The following is a 20,154-nucleotide window of genomic DNA, read 5'->3' as shown; positions in this document are numbered from 1 at the left end:
ATAGCTTATGCAATACTGCCACCTAGGGTATAAATAAGTAACATTACACCAACAGCAGAAATGCATTCTGGGTAATACAGTGACATCACGCCTAACTCGACAATGATTGGAAAACTCCAAGCTAGGAAGGTGTGTCTAACTGATAATTTTTGGATAATAAACCACATAAATGAGGGGGGGAAAGAGAGAGAAAGAGAGAGAGAGAGAAAGAAAGAGAGAGAGAGAGAGAGAGAGAGAGAGAGAGAGAAAGAAAGAGAGAGAGAGAGAGAGAGAGAGAAGAGAGAGAAGAGAGAGAGAGAGAAGAGAGGAAGAGAGAGAGAGAGAGAGAGAGAATAGAGAGAAAGAGAGAAAGAAAGAAAAAGAAAGCGAGAAAGAAGAGAAAAAGAAAGAGAGAGAAAGAGAGAGAAAGAAAGAAAGAGAAGAAAGAAAGAAAGAGAGAAAAAGAGAGAGAAAGAGAGAGAAAAAGAGAGAGAAAGAAAGAAAGAAAGAAAGAAAGAAAGAAAGAAAGAAGAAAAAGAGATATTCATGTAATCTTTTAATGAAAAAAAAGTGGAAAAAATTTGCTCTCCACATATTTGATATCGCCACGTCCGAAATGCCGAGTAAGGGTACTTTTACACTAGCGTTAAACCTTTCCGGTATTGAGTTCCATCCTAGGGGCTCAATACCGGAAAACAACTGATCAATTTTATCCTAATGCATTCTGAATAGAGAGCAATCCGTTCAGTATGCCTCAGGATGTCTTCAGTTCAGTCACTGTACGGTTTTTGGACGGAGAAAATACCGCAGCATGCGGAACACTTGCCGGAATGCCGGATCCGGAATTATTTTCCATTGAAATGCATTAAAGCCCAAGTGGTCCGGAAAAACGGATGCGCAGACCTTTAAAAATATGAAAAAGATAAATACCGGATCAGTTTTTCTGGATGACAACCGGAGAGACGGATACGGTATTGCAATGCATTTGTGAGACTGATCTGCATCCAGATCCGTCTACAAATGGTATCCGTTTACATACAGATTGCCGGATCCGGCAGGCAGTTCCGGCGACGGAACTGCCTTCCAAATCCAACAACGCAAGTGTGAAAGTACCCCAAGTTATGTGTACCCCAAATGGTGGTATTAAAAACTACAGCTTGTCCAGCCAATAACATATGGCTACATTGACAGAAAAATAAAAGTGATAGCTCTTGGAATGCGACCAAGAAAAGATTCTTAGTCATTAAAGGGTACTGTAGCTATGCTATAGCCATTTATCAATATGCTTTTATGTCCAGAACAAAAACCAAATTTTTATAAATATACTTATGAGGTTGAAAAGAGACTGAGGGGCTGTACTTAAAGGGGTTTTACCATCACGTACAATGGGTACATATCGCTAGAATATGCCTCCATTGTGTGATAGGTGCTGGTCCCACCCCTCAAGAAAGGAGTGGGGAAATGAATGGAGGGTGCACTGCGCATGCGCAGCCGCCATCCATTCATTTCAATGGGGCCGCCAAAAAAGGCAGGGCGCTGGCTCGGCTATTTCCGTCTGCCCCATAGAAATGAGTGGGAGCAGGGGCCGCGCATGTGCTCCCATTCACTTGTATGGGAGCAGCGCTTGGTGGTGGAAGCCACAGCTCTCCCCGGCTCCGTTCTCCTTGTAGGTGCAGGTCCCAGAGGTGGGACACGCACGTATAAGACAATGGGGGCATATCCTAGCGATATGCCCCCATTGTTTGTGATGGGAATACCCCTTTAAATCCGCGCTGGAGCCCAGCCACACCCATCAGCATTGAGCCTAGATCCTCCCCTCCACCACCGAGCTGCAGCGAGGTCATCATGCTGCCATACCAAATCTTGGTGCATGTTGCTGGTGCATGTGCAGTTTCACTTGATGAAGCCACTGCCAGTAGAAAATAACAGACTGCACAAACGTTCCCTATCTGTGCTAGAGCAGCCGTGCGATATTCGCTGACGTTGCCACAGCTAGGAGTGAACAAAAGGAGGAATGAAGGAGTGGGGACTCATTACTGATGGTCGGGGGCTAGGCTTCAGCAGCTTAAGTACAGTCCCTTAGGCTCTTTTCGACCTGTCACGTATGGGAACTGCCCTGTCACGTGACCCAGGTGTAACTGCTAAGGGTTGATCTATCTTACCATTTAATCTCTCACGCCCCTTATACAGGCTTCAGATTGAACCTAGATCACATCCCGTCCTGTCATACACCCCAACACGTGCCACCATCTATGACATCTAAATGAATACACCAATTAATTAGGGGCTAATAGAAAACCCTACATCGACCCACTTGCAAGCAGGATCACAGTAGCACAGACCACACTTATAGCAAATACACAGTAACGCAAACCGCACTCATACACTTGGAGGTTAGCTGGGCTCTTTCTGGCACAAGCAAAAACCATTAAAGATGTGCTTTAATGACTAAAAAGGTACAGTACCTAATAAGAAACATACATAAACCTGCACAAAACTGTTATAAAAATAACAGGAATAAAACAGAAAGGTCTACGACATAACGAATTGTGTGATCAGAGTCCTTCTGGTTCCGGGGACTGGGAGAATAGACATAAGAATTGATGCTCTGGAATTGTTATTACATGGCAAAAGCATGTAGCTATTAAAACAGACAAGTCAGGAGAGGTGACAGGTTTAATGATCTCCGACAACTGCTTTAATGCATGGACCACAGCACGTTTTGACACTTTTTTCATGTAAATCATGTACGTCAGGCATACATAAACTAGATGTGGACAGTGCAATATTATTTGTAGAAGTAATGCATGAAATCTGTGAGGAAGAACTTCAAGCAACAGCGGGGGAGATGACTTGACAACTTCTAGACATCCCAATAACCTGTGGCCATTTTATTTTTGCAGCTTTTTTGAAACTTGCATTTGAGGGAGCAGAAAAAAAATGTTCCTTGTATGTCATATGACCGACATTTTTACCAATTCAGAAAATTTGCCCTGAGTTACTTTAAAATTCTTTGCTCAACTACATGGACTGTGTCCAAGCTGCTGGAGATGCTGTGGGTATGTTCCTTTCCCTAGCTTACATACACTGTTGACCCCATCTGAGTTCTATGCTCCACAATTATTCTGAATTAATCGACTCCACATCCTAATACGTTCATCAGTAGTGGGACAAACCGATTTACTCATTAATAGAACCATTAAAAGAAATACATTTATTTAATAAAGAGACACCTAAGAGAGGACATGACTAACCTATACAAATATAGAAATTGGCCATACAAATAGTATTGTGAAAAACTGTTCCATGTAAATCCCCTCAAACAACAAGAGGGCACTGCCTCCGACTGGAGAAGAAAAGGTTTAGCCTCTAGAGGCGACAAGGCTTCTTTATTGTAAGAACCGAAATCTATGGAAAAGTCTAACTCAGGACATGGTCACAGCAGGGACAATTGACGGCTTAAACTAATTTTTAGCACAAAACAACATTAACAGTAGTGTATATGCTTGGTGTTGCTGGGTGTAACTCTATATAAAAATTTTCTAAAGCTATTTCTTTCTTAAAAATACTGTATTTGGCTCAATTAGAGGGGTAAATAAAACATCCACCATTTTTTTTTTTTTTTTTTTCTCTTAGTTGGCTGAACCTGCTGTTCATGGTGGGTTCGCCCAACAGTTTAATGTGTATAGGAAACTCTAAATTCTCTCCCGACAGATATTTGGGAAGATAAGAATCGGCCAAAATGAATGGCAGCGGGTTTCCCCCCCCTATTAACGCTATATAAAAACTCAGGCAACCCTTGTAAATGACCTAAATAACAAGGTAATGGATACCATCTGTTTTCTCTGCTGTTCTCGAGTGCTGTGCTTCAGTCCTCCCACTGCTGATGTCATCTTCTGGCTGCCACGTGACGTTCCATGCACAAGTCACCACTGCCGCCAATCACTGGCCTCAGCCATGCACACAACGTCTCTCTGTTAAGGCCAGTGATTGGCTGCAGCCATGACCTGAGTGCACAGAACATCACTGCTGCAGCCAGAAAAACAAGTAGCAGTGGTGAGAACTGGAGCGCAGTGCATTTATTTATTTAGGCCCTTTGCAGGGTCTGCCTGAGTTTTTATATAGCTTGGACAAACACTTTAAATATACATACACGTTCGGCTGAGCTAATGTGTATGAGAGAGCTAGGAGGGAGTAAGGAGAGATAGCTGATCATTTGACCAACGGCTATAGAATTTGTATGGCCACCGTAATACTTTGGTTATATCTGCAAATTCTGCAAAGCTTGCTACTGTCCCAGGTGCTCTCACATCATGCTTTTGACCTACTTTGAACATATAGGTTTGGAAAAAAAAGATACGAAAGTGTAGTACATTACGCATGTGCTGTCTAAAAGACAAACTGTTTATTGCTCATTGCAACCAATTATAAGCGCCGATTTTATTTTTGCCCTTATCACCAATTACAGCACAGCTCTCATTTTACTGCAGCAAACCTCCCAACTGTCCCGGTCTCAGGACGGCTGAGGTATGTTCTGGTTTCAACTTCTCTGCATCCTGAGTTGAAGTAAGAGTAATATGCAGTGTATCGGCTTCTGTATTCATCCTACACAGCCAAGCAGGACATCAGAATGCTGAAAGTAGAGCTGTGTCCTAACAAGTAAATATCATATACACTAGTTACTATAATGATACCTATGTGAGAATAGAGTTTTTCTATGCTTACAAAGCTAATATGTATTACTGGAAAGCTTATACATATTACTAAGTCTCTTCTAGGTTTTGAACATGGGATATTTACATGCAAGGCTGACCACTTACCTCAAAGTTAAGCCTTATCATATTGAGAAGAGTGGTTTTCTATATTTAAAAAGCTAATACATATTAGTGGTGTCTTTATATATCACGCCTGTAAATAAACCAGTAATACATATCAGTGTTCTAAGCATAGAAAATCCTCTATTCTCAATATGGTAAGGTTATAGTGTATATGATATGTACAGGGTGGGCCATTTATATGGATACACCTTAATAAAATGGGAATGGTTGGTGATATTAACTTCCTGTTTGTGGCACATTAGTATATGTGAGGGGGGAAACTTTTCAAGATGGGTGGTGACCATGGCGGCCATTTTGAATCCAACTTTTGTTTTCTCAATAGGAAGAGGGTCATTTGACACATCAAACTTATTGGAAATTTCACAAGAAAAACAATGGTGTGCTTGGTTTTAACGTAACTTTATTCTTTCATGAGTTATTTACAAGTTTCTGACCACTTATAAAATGTGTTCAATGTGCTGCCCATTGTGTTGGATTGTCAATGCAACCCTCTTCTCCCACTCTTCACACACTGATAGCAGAACCGCAGGAGAAATGCTAGCACAGGCTTCCAGTATCCGTAGTTTCAGGTGCTGCACATCCCGTATCTTCACAGCATAGACAATTGCCTTCAGATGACCCCAAAGATAAAAGTCAAAGGGGGTCAGATCGGGAGACCTTGGGGGCCATTCAACTGGCCCACAACGACCAATCCACTTTCCAGGAAACTGTTCACCTAGCTGGCACGTTCCCTGAGTTTTTCCAGCAAGATGGTGCACCACCACATTATGGGTGTCAGGTCCGAGCATTCCTAGATGAACAGTTTCCTGGAAAGTGGATTGGTCTCGTGGGCCAGTTGAATGGCCCCCAAGGTCTCCCGATCTGACCCCCTTAGACCTTTTATCTTTGGGGTCATCTGAAGGCAATTGTCTATGCTGTGAAGATACGAGATGTGCAGCACCTGAAACTACGGATACTGGAAGCCTGTGCTAGCATTTCTCCTGCGGTGTTGCTATCATGTGTGAAGAGTGGGAGAAGAGGGTTGCATTGACAATCCAACACAATGGGCAGCACATTGAACACATTTTATAAGTGGTCAGAAACTTGTAAATAACTCATGAAAGAATAAAGTTACGTTAACCGCTTGCCGCCACGCTAACGCCGAAAGGCGTTATTGCGGCGGCTCCCCCAGGCTACGCTAACGCCAATAGGCGTCATCTCGCGTGAGCCGAGATTTCCTGTGAACGCGCGCACACAGGCGCGCGCGCTCACAGGAACGGAAGGTAAGAGAGTTTGATCTCCAGCCTGCCAGCGGCGATCGTTCGCTGGCAGGCTGGAGATTGTTTTTTTTTTACCCCTAACAGGTATATTAGACGCTGTTTTTGATAACAGCGTCTAATATACCTGCTACCTGGTCCTCTGGTGGTCCCCTTTGTTTGGATCGACCACCAGAGGACACAGGTAGCTCAGTAAAGTAGCACCAAGCACCACTACACTACACTACACTACACCCCCCCCCCCCACTTATTAACCCCTTATTAGCCCCTGATCACCCCATATAGACTCCCTGATCACCCCCCCGTCATTGATTACCCCCCTGTCATTGATTACCCCCCTGTAAAGCTCCATTCAGACGTCCGCATGATTTTTACGGATCCGATCCACTGATAGATGGATCGGATCCGCAAAACGCATCCGGACGTCTGAATGAAGCCTTACAGGGGCGTGATCAATGACTGTGGTGATCACCCCATATAGACTCCCTGATCACCCCCCTGTCATTGATTACCCCCCTGTCATTGATTACCCCCCTGTAAAGCTCCATTCAGACGTCCGCATGATTTTTAACGGATCCACTGATAGATGGATCGGATCCGCAAAACGCATCTGACGTCTGAATGAAGCCTTACAGGGGCATGATCAATGACTGTGGTGATCACCCCATATAGACTCCCTGATCACCCCCCTGTAAAGCTCCATTCAGATGTCCGCATGATTTTTACGGATGCACTGATAGATGGATCGGATCCGCAAAACGCATCCGGACGTCTGAATGAAGCCTTACAGGGGCATGATCAATGACTGTGGTGATCTCCCCATATAGACTCCCTGATCACCCCCCCTGTAAAGCTCCATTCAGATGTCCGCATGATTTTTACGGATGCACTGATAGATGGATCGGATCCGCAAAACGCATCCGGACGTCTGAATGAAGCCTTACAGGGCACGATCAATGACTGTGGGTGATCACCCCCCTGTCATTGATTACCCCCCTGTAAAGCTCCATTCAGGACGTCCGCATGATTTTTACGGATGCACTGATAGATGGATCGGATCCGCAAAACGCATCCGGACGTCTGAATAAAGCCTTACAGGGGCGTGATCAATGACTTAGGTGATCACCCCATATAGGACTCCCTGATCACCCCCCTGTCATTGATTACCCCCCTGTAAAGCTCCATTCAGACGTCCGCATGATTTTTACGGATCCACTGATAGATGGATCGGATCCGCAAAACGCATCCGGACGTCTGAATGAAGCCTTACAGGGGCGTGATCAATGACTGTGGTGATCACCCCCCCTGTCATTGATTACCCCCCTGTCATTGATTACCCCCCTGTAAAGCTCCATTCAGACGTCCGCATGATTTTTACGGATCCACTGATAGATGGATCGGATCCGCAAAACGCATCCGGACGTCTGAATGAAGCCTTACAGGGGCATGATCAATGACTGTGGTGATCACCCCATATAGACTCCCTGATCACCCCCCTGTCATTGATTACCCCCCTGTAAAGCTCCATTCAGATGTCCGCATGATTTTTACGGATGCACTGATAGATGGGATCGGATCCGCAAAACGCATACGGACGTCTGAATGAAGCCTTACACGGGCGTGATCAATGACTGTGGTTATCACCCCATATAGACTCCCTGATCACCCCCCTGTCATTGATCACCCCCCTGTCATTGATCAACCCCCTGTCATTGATCACCCTCTGTAAGGCTCCATTCAGACATTTTTTTGGGCCCAAGTTAGCGGAATTATTATTTTTTTTTTCTTACAAAGTCTCATATTCCACTAACTTGTGACAAAAAATAAAATCTCACATGAACTCACCATACCCCTCACGGAAACCAAATGCGTAAAATTTTTAGACATTTATATTCCAGACTTCTTCTCACGCTTTAGGGCCCCTAGAATGCCAGGGCAGTATAAATACCCCACATGTGACCCCATTTCGGAAAGAAGACACCCCCAGGTATTCCGTGAGGGGCATATTGAGTCCATGAAAGATTGAAATTTTTGTCCCAAGTTAGCGGAACGGGAGACTTTGTGAGAAAAAAATTAAAAATATCAATTTCCGCTAACTTGTGCCAAAAAAAATAAATTTCTATGAACTCGCCATGCCCCTCATTTAATACCTTGGGGTGTCTTCTTTCCAAAATGGGGTCACATGTGGGGTATTTATACTGCCCTGGCATTCTAGGGGCCCCAAAGCGCGAGAAGAAGTCTGGTATCCAAATGTCTAAAAATGCCCTCCTAAAAGGAATTTGGGCACCTTTGCGCATCTAGGCTGCAAAAAAGTGTCACACATCTGGTATCACCGTACTCAGAGAAGTTGGGGAATGTGTTTTGGGGTGTCATTTTACATATACCCATGCTGGGTGAGAGAAATATCTTGGTCAAATGCCAACTTTGTATAAAAAAATGGGAAAAGTTGTCTTTTGCCAAGATATTTCTCTCACCCAGCAAGGGTATATGTAAAATGACACCCCAAAACACATTCTCCAACTTCTCCTGAATACGGCGATACCACATGTGTGACACTTTTTTGCAGCCTAGGTGGGCAAAGGGGCCCATATTCCAAAAAGCACCTTTAGGATTTCACAGGTCATTTACCTACTTACCACACATTAGGGCCCCTGGAAAATGCCAGGGCAGTATAACTACCCCACAAGTGACCCCATTTTGGAAAGAAGACACCCCAAGGTATTCCGTGAGGGGCATGGCGAGTTCCTAGAATTTTTTATTTTTTGTCACAAGTTAGTGGAAAATGCTGATTTTTTTTTTTTTTTTTTCATACAAAGTCTCATATTCCACTAACCTTGTGACAAAAAATAAAAACTTCCATGAACTCACTATGCCCATCAGCGAATACCTTGGGTCTCTTCTTTCCAAAATGGGGTCACTTGTGGGTAGTTATACTGCCCTGGCATTCTAGGGGCCCAAATGTGTGGTAAGGAGTTTGAAATCAAATTCTGTAAAAATGACCTGTGAAATCCGAAAGGGTGCTCTTTGGAATATGGGCCCCTTTGCCCACCTAGGCTGCAAAAAAGTGTCACACATCTGTATTGCCGTACTCAGGAGAAGGTGGGGAATGTGTTTTGGGGTGTCATTTTACATATACCCATGCTGGGTGAGAGAAATATCTTGGCAAAAGACAACTTTTCCCATTTTTTTATACAAAGTTGGCATTTGACCAAGATATTTATCTCACCCAGCATGGGTATATGTAAAAAGACACCCCAAAACACATTCCTCAACTTCTCCTGAATACAGAGATACCAGATGTGTGACACTTTTTTGCAGCCTAGGTGGGCAAAGGGGCCCATATTCCAAAGAGCACCTTTCGGATTTCACAGGTCATTTTTTACAGAATTTGATTTCAAACTCCTTACCACACATTTGGGGCCCCTAGAATGCCAGGGCAGTATAACTACCCCACAAGTGACCCCATTTTGGAAAGAAGAGACCCCAAGGTATTTCGTAATGGGCATAGTGAGTTCATAGAACTTTTTATTTTTTGTCACAAGTTAGTGGAATATGAGACTTTGTAAGAAAAAAAAAAAAAAAAAAAATCATCATTTTCCGCTAACTTGTGACAAAAAATAAAAAGTTCTATGAACTCACTATGCCCATCAGCGAATACCTTATGGTGTCTACTTTCCGAAATGGGGTCATTTGTGGGGTGTTTGTACTGTCTGGCCATTGTAGAACCTCAGGAAACATGACAGGTGCTCAGAAAGTCAGAGCTGCTTCAAAAACCGGAAATTTACATTTTTGTACCATAGTTTGTAAACGCTATAACTTTTACCCAAACATTTTTTTTTTATCAAAGACATGTAGAACTATAAATTTAGAGCAAAATTTCTATATGGATCTCGTTTTTTTTGCAAAATTTTACAACTGAAAGTGAAAAATGTCATTTTTTTGCAAAAAAAAATCGTTAAATTTCGATTAATAACAAAAAAAAGTAAAAATGTCAGCAGCAATGAAATACCACCAAATGAAAGCTCTATTAGTGAGAAGAAAAGGAGGTAAAATTCATTTGGGTGGTAAGTTGCATGACCGAGCAATAAACGGTGAAAGTAGTGTAGTGCCGATTTGTAAAAAAGGGCCTGGTCTTTAGGGGGGTATAAACCTGTGGTCCTTAAGTGGTTAAAACCAAGCACACCATTGTTTTTCTTGTGAAATTCCCAATAAGTTTGATGTGTCACATTACCCTCTTCCTATTGAAAAAACAAAAGTTGGATTCAAAATGGCCGACTTCAAAATGGCCGCCATGGTCACCACCCATCTTGAAAAGTTTCCCCCCTCACATATACTTATGTGCCACAAACAGGAAGTTAATATCACCAACCATTCCCATTTTATTAAGGTGTATCCATATAAATGGCCCACCCTGTATATGCTAGGACACAGCTCTAGTATACAGTTCTGCCCTGAGCATGCTGATGTCTAACCTGTCAATCAAGTGAAGGGGGGAGTGTATACTAGGGATCGACCGATTATTGGTTTTACCGATATTATCGGCCGATATTCAGGATTTTGACAGTTATCGGTATCGGCATCTATTTTGCCGATATACCGATAACGTATGGGGAACACAGAACGCGCTGCTCTCAGCGCTCTCTGTGTTCCCTCAGCAGCACAGGGGAGAAGGAAGCAATGTTTCCCTCCCCCCTGTGATGCTGCTGCGCGGCCGCCAATGAGAGGAGAGAAGACAAGAGGAGGGGAGGGGCTGTGGCCACCGCTCCACCAATGATGTTAACGCACTCATTCATTCAAATTGAACAGGAGGCGGGAGCTGGCTGCAGAATCACATAGGCCTGCTCCCGACCTCTATGAGAGGTAGCTGCGATCTGCGTAGTTAACCCCTTAGGTGCCGCGGATCGCAGCTACCGCTCATAGAGGTCGGGAGCCGGCTATGTGATTCTGCAGCCAGCTCCCGCCTCCTGTATATGAATTAATGAAAGACTTATCTTCATTGGTGGCGCAGTGCGCCCCCCCAATATTAATCATTGGTGGCGCAGTGCGCCCCCCACCCCCATCCCAGTATTAAAAACGTTGGTGGCGCAGTGCGCCCCCCCCACCCAAGCCCCCCCCTAGTATTAATCATTGGTGGCAGTGGCCACAGGATCCCCTCTCTCCTGCTCCTCCGATCGGAGCCCCAGCAGTTTAAGCCTGGGGCTCCGATCGGTTACCATGGCAGCCAGGACGCTACTGAAGCCCTGGCTGCCATGTTCAGCTCCATGCTGCTGTGTGCACAAAGCACAGAGCAGCAGGGACAGTGTGAGATCCTATTCACCCTGATAGATCTCTATCAGGGTGAATAGGACAAGGGTTCTAGTCCTTAAAGGGGGCTAAAAGTTAGTAAAAAAAAAAATATTAAGTATAAATGAAAAAGAAAGATTTACAAAAAAAAAAAAAAAAAAATACACGTTAACAATAAACATTAATTTTCAGCAGATTTGTGTAGGAAATTTTATTTATTTTTTTAAATGAAAATTCCCAGAATATCGGTATAAATTATCGGCTATTCACCTGAAAATTCACAAATTATCGGTATCGGCCCTAAAAAAATCAATATCGGTCGATCCCTAGTGTATACAGCATAGGGGTGATACAAATGTATGTCTGGATTAATAGGGTTGATCATGCTGACAGAGGCTATTTAAGTGATTTATCTGTTTTAGGCCTCTTTCACACTACAGTATGTCCATTTCAGTGTTTTGCGTTCCGTTTTTCACGGATCCGTTGTCCCGTTTTTGGGTTCCGTTGTGTCTCCGTTTCCGTTCAGTATGTCCGCAAAAACCTTTCAGTATGGTTTCCGTATGGTTCCCGTATACGGTCCGTTTTTCACGGATCAAAAACGGAAGCCACCTGTATTTGTGCTCAGCCAAAGTTTGGCAACAAGAAACACATGGCCACAGTGGGCTGGGCCTAGCATTTGTTAATGACGGATCCGCAAAAAACGGATGACATACGGATGCCTTCCGTATGCATTCCGTTTTTTTGCGGACCCATTGACTTTAATGGAGCCACGGACCGTGATTTGCGGACAAACATAGGACATGTTCTATCTTTCCACGGCACGGAAATACTGAAATACTGAAACGGAATGCACACGGAGACACTTCAGTATTTTTTGCTGAACCATTGAAATGAATGGTTCAGTATCTGTTCCGTATACTGAACTCAAAAAACGTCCAGTATACTGAACGCAAAATACTGTAGTGTGAAAGAGGCCTTACTCTATGGAAAAAAATAGATCAAAACTGGTGTAAAGGAAAACTGGCTTAGTTGCCCATAGCAACCAATCAGATTGATCCTTTAATTTTCCAAAGGAACGCTAAAAAGGTAAAGCTGGAATTGGTTGCTATGGGCAACTAAGTCAATTTTCCTTTATACCAGTGTTGGTATATCTCCCCCTAAGTGTCTGTTGCAATATAAATAAAATATGCTGCTGCAGACACATTAGTCCCCTGTAGTCATGGGGACTACGCAGGTCCTCAAAAGTACACTGGACTCATAAGGGTCTGCTGTAAGGATTCTGCAATAGTAGCACAATGACCTGTAATATTCTGCCCAACAAGAAGATCATTTAACCGACAGATCTACTTTAAAAAAGGAAATGCCATGGCTGCCTAGTTAGTATGGAGTAAGTTTAAATGCAATGTAATTGTGGTCATGACTCAGGAGCTCCTATTCCTACCACTGGTTATTACAAGGAACTAGAGATTTTTATATCTGGATAGTTAGCAGAATAGCTTGAAGTGCCAAACCTTGAAGCTAGGGGCCAATAGGTATGTGAATTTGTCAAGAATCAGTTTTAGGCATATACTATAACTGCTTTGCAGATCCGCATACAGAAGTAGTAATTACATTTTGCACATGCAGTGTGGATCAGCAACAAAATAGCTAGGCAATGCTGCAGGATGCTGTAAGTCCTGAAAAATACATGGCTGGCAGCTGCAATGTGTCCTATAAAGTAACATCTGGACACTACGATAATTTACTGCGGTGTCAAACAGGCAGAATTAAGATGGCCCTTTTCATGGACACTCCTATGACGTTAAAAGATTTAAAAAAAATAAGACCACAGGCAGACAATATTTTTAAAGAAATTTCCAAGTTCTTTGAAATAAATTAAATTCCTTGGAAAAAGGTCCATTTTGGTAGACAGCTATTGTGACAACTATAAACCTCTGAATCCTGAACGTCCGCAACACCAACATATTTCTCTCCAATGTGTGCCCTATAACTTTACAAGTGGAAATAATTTTAGAATAGAATTAATAAATTATCAAAGAAAGACAATTAAAATTCTTAATGTTTCGTTACCTGGTGAATCGGATCTTGCAGATAATGCACTCATACGGTTTTTTCTCCAGTGTGAGTGCGTATGTGCCGAGGCAGCTTTCCTGCTCCCTGAATAACCTTCTCACAGATGGGACATTTTTGAAAGGCTTTAGCCCTCATTTTTTTCTCTACTTTTTGACTCCAACCTGCATAGCCACCTGTCCCTTCTTCACCTTCTTCTTCCTCCTCCTCCTCCTCCTCATGAGGACCACTACGGAAGTATTTCAAGTAATAGTCCATAATTCCATCTTCACTCCTCATCTTCTGGGCCCACACCCTCCCTCGAGATGTGCTCATCATGTGCTGCAACAGGGCACTTGCTGTCAGACTGTCCATTTCATCTAAACATGACCCTCCAGCCAGACCTCCAAGAAGTGGTGAACCTTCTGCCTCAGGTGGTTCAGGCCCCTCATCACGATTCTTATCGTCAGCCATTAGTCTGTAATGTCCATTCTGTGAAGGGACATACATTTGGTCCTCATCCTTCCCTTGCCATTCATCCAAAAGCTGCCCTTCTGACCCATTCTTTTGTAATGTTTGGTGATATGCCTCTTCCAATTTAGAAGACAGCTCTGTTTCCTGCCCCAACGGACAAGTGCTGTTCCAAGAACTCCCTTCCTGTCCCTTGCTCTGAAAGTACTCCAGATATTCTTGTGCTCGTGCCAAGTTTTGTGGGTCACTTAAATGTTCAGATTCCTTCCCTCCAAAAAAAGGGCCATCTAAAAGATCAGCACACACATTCCGAACTGTGCTAATGTCCAACAATCGTGAAGCATCCAGAATCTCACCCACATTGCCCGCACTCAATGTTAAGGTGGCTGTATAAGCAAAGTCAAGAAGAGCAGAGAGCGATTCAGCAGTTACAAAGTCCAGTTGATAAACAGTTAGTCTTTCAACTGCTGGACCTGAGGTAAATAGCTGGCGAAAGTAGAGACTGCAGGCTGCAAGGACTGAACGATGCGCAGGAAAATCCCGACCTTGGCAAAGAAGAAGTACATCACATAATTCTCCTCGCTGACGCTGCCCATTGAGAGCACACAAAACATCACTACTATGGTCCGGGAAGGGAATTCCAATTGGACCATCAACAGCAGAAGATGCCATACTGTTTCAACCCTATAAACAAGAAGAAATATACATTGTTAAAAATGTATGGCCAGACTTCACAAAATAGATTACATTAAAAAAATGTTGTTTTGAAATAATCTGTAAAAAAACCTTTGCCACCAATTATTTTTACATTTATTATGAAAAATAAAGCAAATTTACAATGGGTTAACATTTCTCTACGGTTTAATTTGTATAGCTGCTATACAGACTATGGCCCAGATCTACTAATGTGTCTGCGCCTAGACCCTTCCTAAAAAATTGCGCAAAAAAGTTTCTACATTTTTTCCCAGTTCACTAGAAAAGGGTCAGCCTTCATTTGAAAGGACTGTGGCCTAAGAAGTGTCGCCACAAGTCTGGCGTGAGCCAATTAATCGTTGGAATGCAGCTATAGAAAAGTGTCTATCCCTGCACTACATTTATCATCCAGCCTGAGCCCCTGTGATTAATCTGGTGCAGGTCTAGACAGCCTGTCTAAGCCAGGTTTTGGTAAATCTGGGCCTATGTGCTTCCGTGGTATCAGACAACAAATAAGGCAATGTTCCAATTATACTGGGAAGTTTCTTGCACAGGACAGGACTTCACTGACTCAAGCAGATGACACTGCCGGCTTTCCATGTTTCTGTGGTGACATTATAGAGCAGAAGGGCTGCTGATGTCATCAGTATTTTTTTTAGGCCTCATGCACACGACAGTGGCGTCCGAAAATTTTGCGTCCGCTAAAAAAACGGATGTGGCATCGTTTTTTATGGAGGATCTGTTTTTTTCCACAGATTCCTTGTAATAAATGCCCATCCTTGTCCGCAAATGTGAAAAAAGTAGGACATGTACTATTTTTTTTTTGCTGAAGGGAAACACGGACAACGGACGCGGAACAAACGGATGAACTATCAGCATTTTTTTGCTGAACCATTGAAATGAATGGGTCCCCATCCTATCCGCAAAAAAAAACGGAACGGAGGCCGAGAAAAACAACTGTCGTGTGCATGAGGCCTTACTACAAGAAAATTTAAACTAGAACCTTCAGAATGACAGGTACATATCCATGAAGCAAACATAATTATAAAAAAGAAAATGGCTGCACACCATTATACATACAAACAATAGAGCTAAGAAATGGGGATCTTTCTAAATAAAAGTGGTACAATACCGACTATGCTGCAGGAAGCCACCTTGACGCCTGGTAGATGGGCCCGACACACGTTTGATCAAATATGTGTGCCAAGAGCTTTCATTGACTCATTTATAGTAGGTATTGTACCACTTTTATTTAGCATGATCCTCATTTCTTAGCTCTATTGTTTGTATGTATAATGGTGTGCAGCCATTTTCTTTTTTATAATCAGTATTTTTTTTGTGATTATGGGCAAGTGAAATAAATCACTGAGACATGCACTACTTTGGTCTGCGAAAAATACAACACGGATTAAATTTTTGTTTAGTCCATTTTTCACTGACCACTGGTAGGAGATGCTCTGAAAATTAAGTTTCAGCTAAGCTTTGTCCGTGGAATATGGAAGACACATGGAGGACAAAAAATGGACACACAGACCAAACACGGATCCTTCACAGACATCTTCATGGATGAAACACAGTTGGATTTTTCCACAGATGTCAAACAGACAAAGAATGTGAACGAGGCCTAAGGTTGCTTTCACACAGTCAGTGACTGATCAGTGATTGACTGTGTGAAAATGGCCTGTGTGTGAAATATCTTCAGTCACTGCTAACACCTCCCCTGTGAACAATGCAATCAGAAAGAACAGAGGTCTAAATGTATACAATCGTGGCCAAAAGTTTTGAGAATGACACAAATATTAGTTTTCACAAAGTTTGCTGCTAAACTGCTTTTAGATCTTTGTTTCAGTTGTTTCTGTGATGTAGTGAAATATAATTACACGCACTTCATACGTTTCAAAGGCTTTTTATCAACAATTACATGACATTTATGCAAAGAATCAGTATTTGCAGTGTTGGCCCTTCTTTTTCAGGACCTCTGCAATTCGACTGGGCATGCTCTCAATCAACTTCTGGGCCAATTCCTGACTGATAGCAACCCATTTTTTCATAATCACTTCTTGGAGTTTGTCAGAATTAGTGGGTTTTTGTTTGTCCACCCGCCTCTTGAGGATTGACCACAAGTTCTCAATGGGATTAAGATCTGGGGAGTTTCCAGGCCATGGACCCAAAATGTCAACGTTTTGGTCCCCGAGCCACTTAGTTATCACTTTTGCCTTATGGCACGGTGCTCCATCGTGCTGGAAAATGCATTGTTCTTCACCAAACTGTTGTTGGATTATTGGAAGAAGTTGCTGTTGGAGGGTGTTTTGGTACCATTCTTTATTCATGGCTGTGTTTTTGGGCAAAATTGTGAGTGAGCCCACTCCCTTGGATGAGAAGCAACCCCACACATGAATGGTCTTAGGATGCTTTACTGTTGGCATGACACAGGACTGATTGTAGCGCTCACCTTTTCTTCTCCGGACAAGCCTTTTTCCAGATGCCCCAAACAATCTGAAAGAGGCTTCATCGGAGAATATGACTTTGCCCCAGTCCTCAGCAGTCCATTCACCAAACTTTCTGCAGAAGATCAATCTGTCCCTGATGTTTTTTTGGAGAGAAGTGGCTTCTTTGCTGCCCTTCTTGACACCAGGCCATCTTCCAAAAGTCTTCGCCTCACTGTGCGTGCAGATGCGCTCACACCTGCCTGCTGCCATTCCTGAGCAAGCTCTGCACTGGTGGCACTCCGATCCCGCAGCTGAATCCTCTTCAGGGGAAAATCCTGGCGCTTGCTGGACTTTCTTGGACACCCTGAAGCCTTCTTAACAAGAATTTAACCTCTTTCCTTGAAGTTCTTGATGATCCTATAAATTGTTGATTGAGGTGCAATCTTAGTAGCCACAATATCCTTGCCTGTGAAGCCATTTTTATGCAACGCAATGATGGCTGCACGCGTTTCTTTGCAGGTCACCATGGTTAACAATGGAAGAACAATGATTTCAAGCATCACCCTCCTTTTAACATGTCTGCCATTTTAACCCAATCAGCCTGACATAATGATCTCCAGCCTTGTGCTCGTCAACATTCTCACCTGAGTTAACAAGTCGATTACTGAAATGATCTCAGCAGGTCCTTTAATGACAGCAATGAAATGCAGTGGAAAGGTTTTTTTGGGATTAAGTTAATTTTCATGGCAAAGAAGGACTATGCAATTCATCTGATCACTCTTCATAACATTCTGGAGTATATGCAAATTGCTATTATAAAAACTTAAGCAGCAGCTTTTCCAATTTCCAATATTTATGTAATTCTCAAAACTTTTGGCCACGACTGTACATTACACGTTTTACTGAATATTTTCCAATAAAACTCTGTATCAATCTGCTCAGCTCCTCCTGCTCTATAACATTATGCTGCCAGTAGATTGCACTACATTTCTTGGTGACATAGTAAGGCTACTTTCACACTAGCGTTCGGGTGTCCGCTTGTGAGCTCCGTTTGAAGGGGCTCACAAGCGGCACCGAACAGATCCGTACTGCCCTAATGCATTCTGAGTGGACGCGGATCCGCTCAGAATGCATCAGTCTGGCAGCGTTCAGCCTCCGCTCAGCAAGCGGACACCTGAACGCTGCTTGCAGCGTTCGGGTGTCCGCTTGGCCGTGCGGAGGCAAGCGGATCCGTCCAGACTTACAATGTAAGTCAATGGGGACGGATCCGTTTGAAGATGACACCATATGGCTCAATCTTCAAAAGGATCCGTCCCCCATTGACTTTCAATGTAAAGTCTGGACGGATCCGTTCAGGCTACTTTCACACAAATTTTTTTAAACTATAATGCAGACGGATCCGTTCTGAACGGATCCAAACGTCTGCATTATAGGAGCGGATCCGTCTGTGCAGACACCAGACGGACCCGCTCTGAACGGTAGTGTGAAAGTAGCCTAACATATGCTAGAAAAATAAAAAACGTACATCCATCCAGTTCAGCCTGTAATCGTACAAGTTGATGCAGAAGAAGGCAAAAAAAAAAAAAAAAACTGAGTTAGAAGCCAATTTTACTCATTTTAGGTGAGAATAATTCCTTCCCGACTCCAATCAGGCAATCAGAATAACTCCCTGGATCAACGACCCCTCTCTAGCAGCTATAGCCTGTAATATTATTACACTCCATAAATACATCCAGGCCCCTCTTGAATTCCTTTATTGTACTCACCATCACCACCTCCGCAGGCAGAGAGTTCTATAGTCTCACTGCTCTTACCGTAAAGAATCCTTTTCTATGTTTGTGTACAAACCTCCTTTCCTCCAGACGCAGAGGATGTCCTCTCGTCACAGTTACAGTCCTGGGGATAAATAGATGATGGGAAAGATCTCTGTACTGACCCCTGATATATTTATACATATTAATTAGATCTCCCCTCAGTCGTCTTTTTTCTAAAGTGAATAACCCTATGTTGATAATCTTTCAGGGTACTGTAGTTGCCCCCATTCCAGTTATTACTTTAGTTGCCCTCCTCTGGACCCTCTCCAGCTCTGCTATGTCTGCCTTGTTCACTGGAGCCCAGAACTGTACACAGTACTCCATGTGTGGTCTGACTAGTGATTTGTAAAGTGGTAGGACTATGTTCTCATCACGGGCATCTAGGCCCCTTTTGATGCAACCCATTATCTTATTGGCCTTGGCAGCAGCTGCCTGACACTGTTTGCTATATTTAAGCGCAGTCCTTTTCCATGTCAGTGATACCCAGTGTTTTACCATTTAGGCCTCTTTCACACGAGAGAGTTTTCAGTGCAGATGCAATGTGTGTACAGAACGCACAGTATATGGACTGAATCCTGACCCATTAATTTCAATGTATCATCTTTGTGTTTTTCATGCAGCTCTGACTCCATAGAAGTGAATGGGGCATACGTGAAAAACAGAAGGCATCTGAGTAGAATGCGTTTTTCACTGATGGTTGCTAGGGGATGTAAATGGTTATTCTTCAGGTTTTTTTTATAGCTCGAGAAAAACCCATGCAATACGGACAAAAAAAAAAAAAAAACGCACACTGATCGCAATTGCAGAAAAAACTGATTGAGGTAGCGGCTAAAACCATCAGTTGCTTCCTGAATAGATCCTGACACGATCCGTATTGCTCGAGTGAAAGAGGCCTTAGTATATATGGGTGACATGCATTATTCCTTCCCATGTGCATAACCTTACATTTGTCAGTGTTAAACCTCATCTGCCACTTATCTGCCCAAGCCTCCAATCTATCCAGATCCATCTGTAGCAGTATACTGTCCTCTTCACACCGGCATTTGGCTTACCATTTGTGAGATACGTTCAGGGCTCTCACAAGCAGTCCAAAACGGATCAGTTTTGTGCTAATGCATTCTGAATGGAAAAGGATCCGCTCAGAGTGCATCAGTTTGGTCTCCATTCCGCTTTGGAGGTGGACACCAAAACGCTGTTTGCAGAGTTTTGGTGTCCGTCTGACGAAACTGAGCCAAACGGATCCATTCTGACACACAATGTAAGTCAATGGGGACAGATCAGTTTTCTATGACACAATAGAAAACGGATCCGTCCTCCATTGACTTTCAATGGTGTTCAAAAC

At 43.1% G+C, this 20,154-nt stretch overlaps 1 protein-coding gene across 1 annotated transcript in view; it reads right to left on the bottom strand.

Annotated features, from left to right (window-relative positions):
• The window catches only part of ZBTB7A (zinc finger and BTB domain containing 7A), a 126,488-nt gene that overhangs the window by 98,034 nt on the left and 8,300 nt on the right, over positions 1-20,154 (bottom strand). The window contains 2 exon segments of the mRNA XM_040417702.1: positions 13,427-13,467; positions 13,469-14,560. Coding sequence (XP_040273636.1) covers positions 13,427-13,467; positions 13,469-14,548 — 1,121 coding nt within the window. The 5' untranslated portion in view covers positions 14,549-14,560.

This window comes from Bufo bufo, chromosome 2, assembly GCF_905171765.1.
Source record: "Bufo bufo chromosome 2, aBufBuf1.1, whole genome shotgun sequence".
In the NCBI taxonomy this organism is placed as follows: Eukaryota; Metazoa; Chordata; class Amphibia; order Anura; family Bufonidae; genus Bufo; species Bufo bufo.
This window is presented reverse-complemented; position numbering and strand designations above follow the sequence as displayed.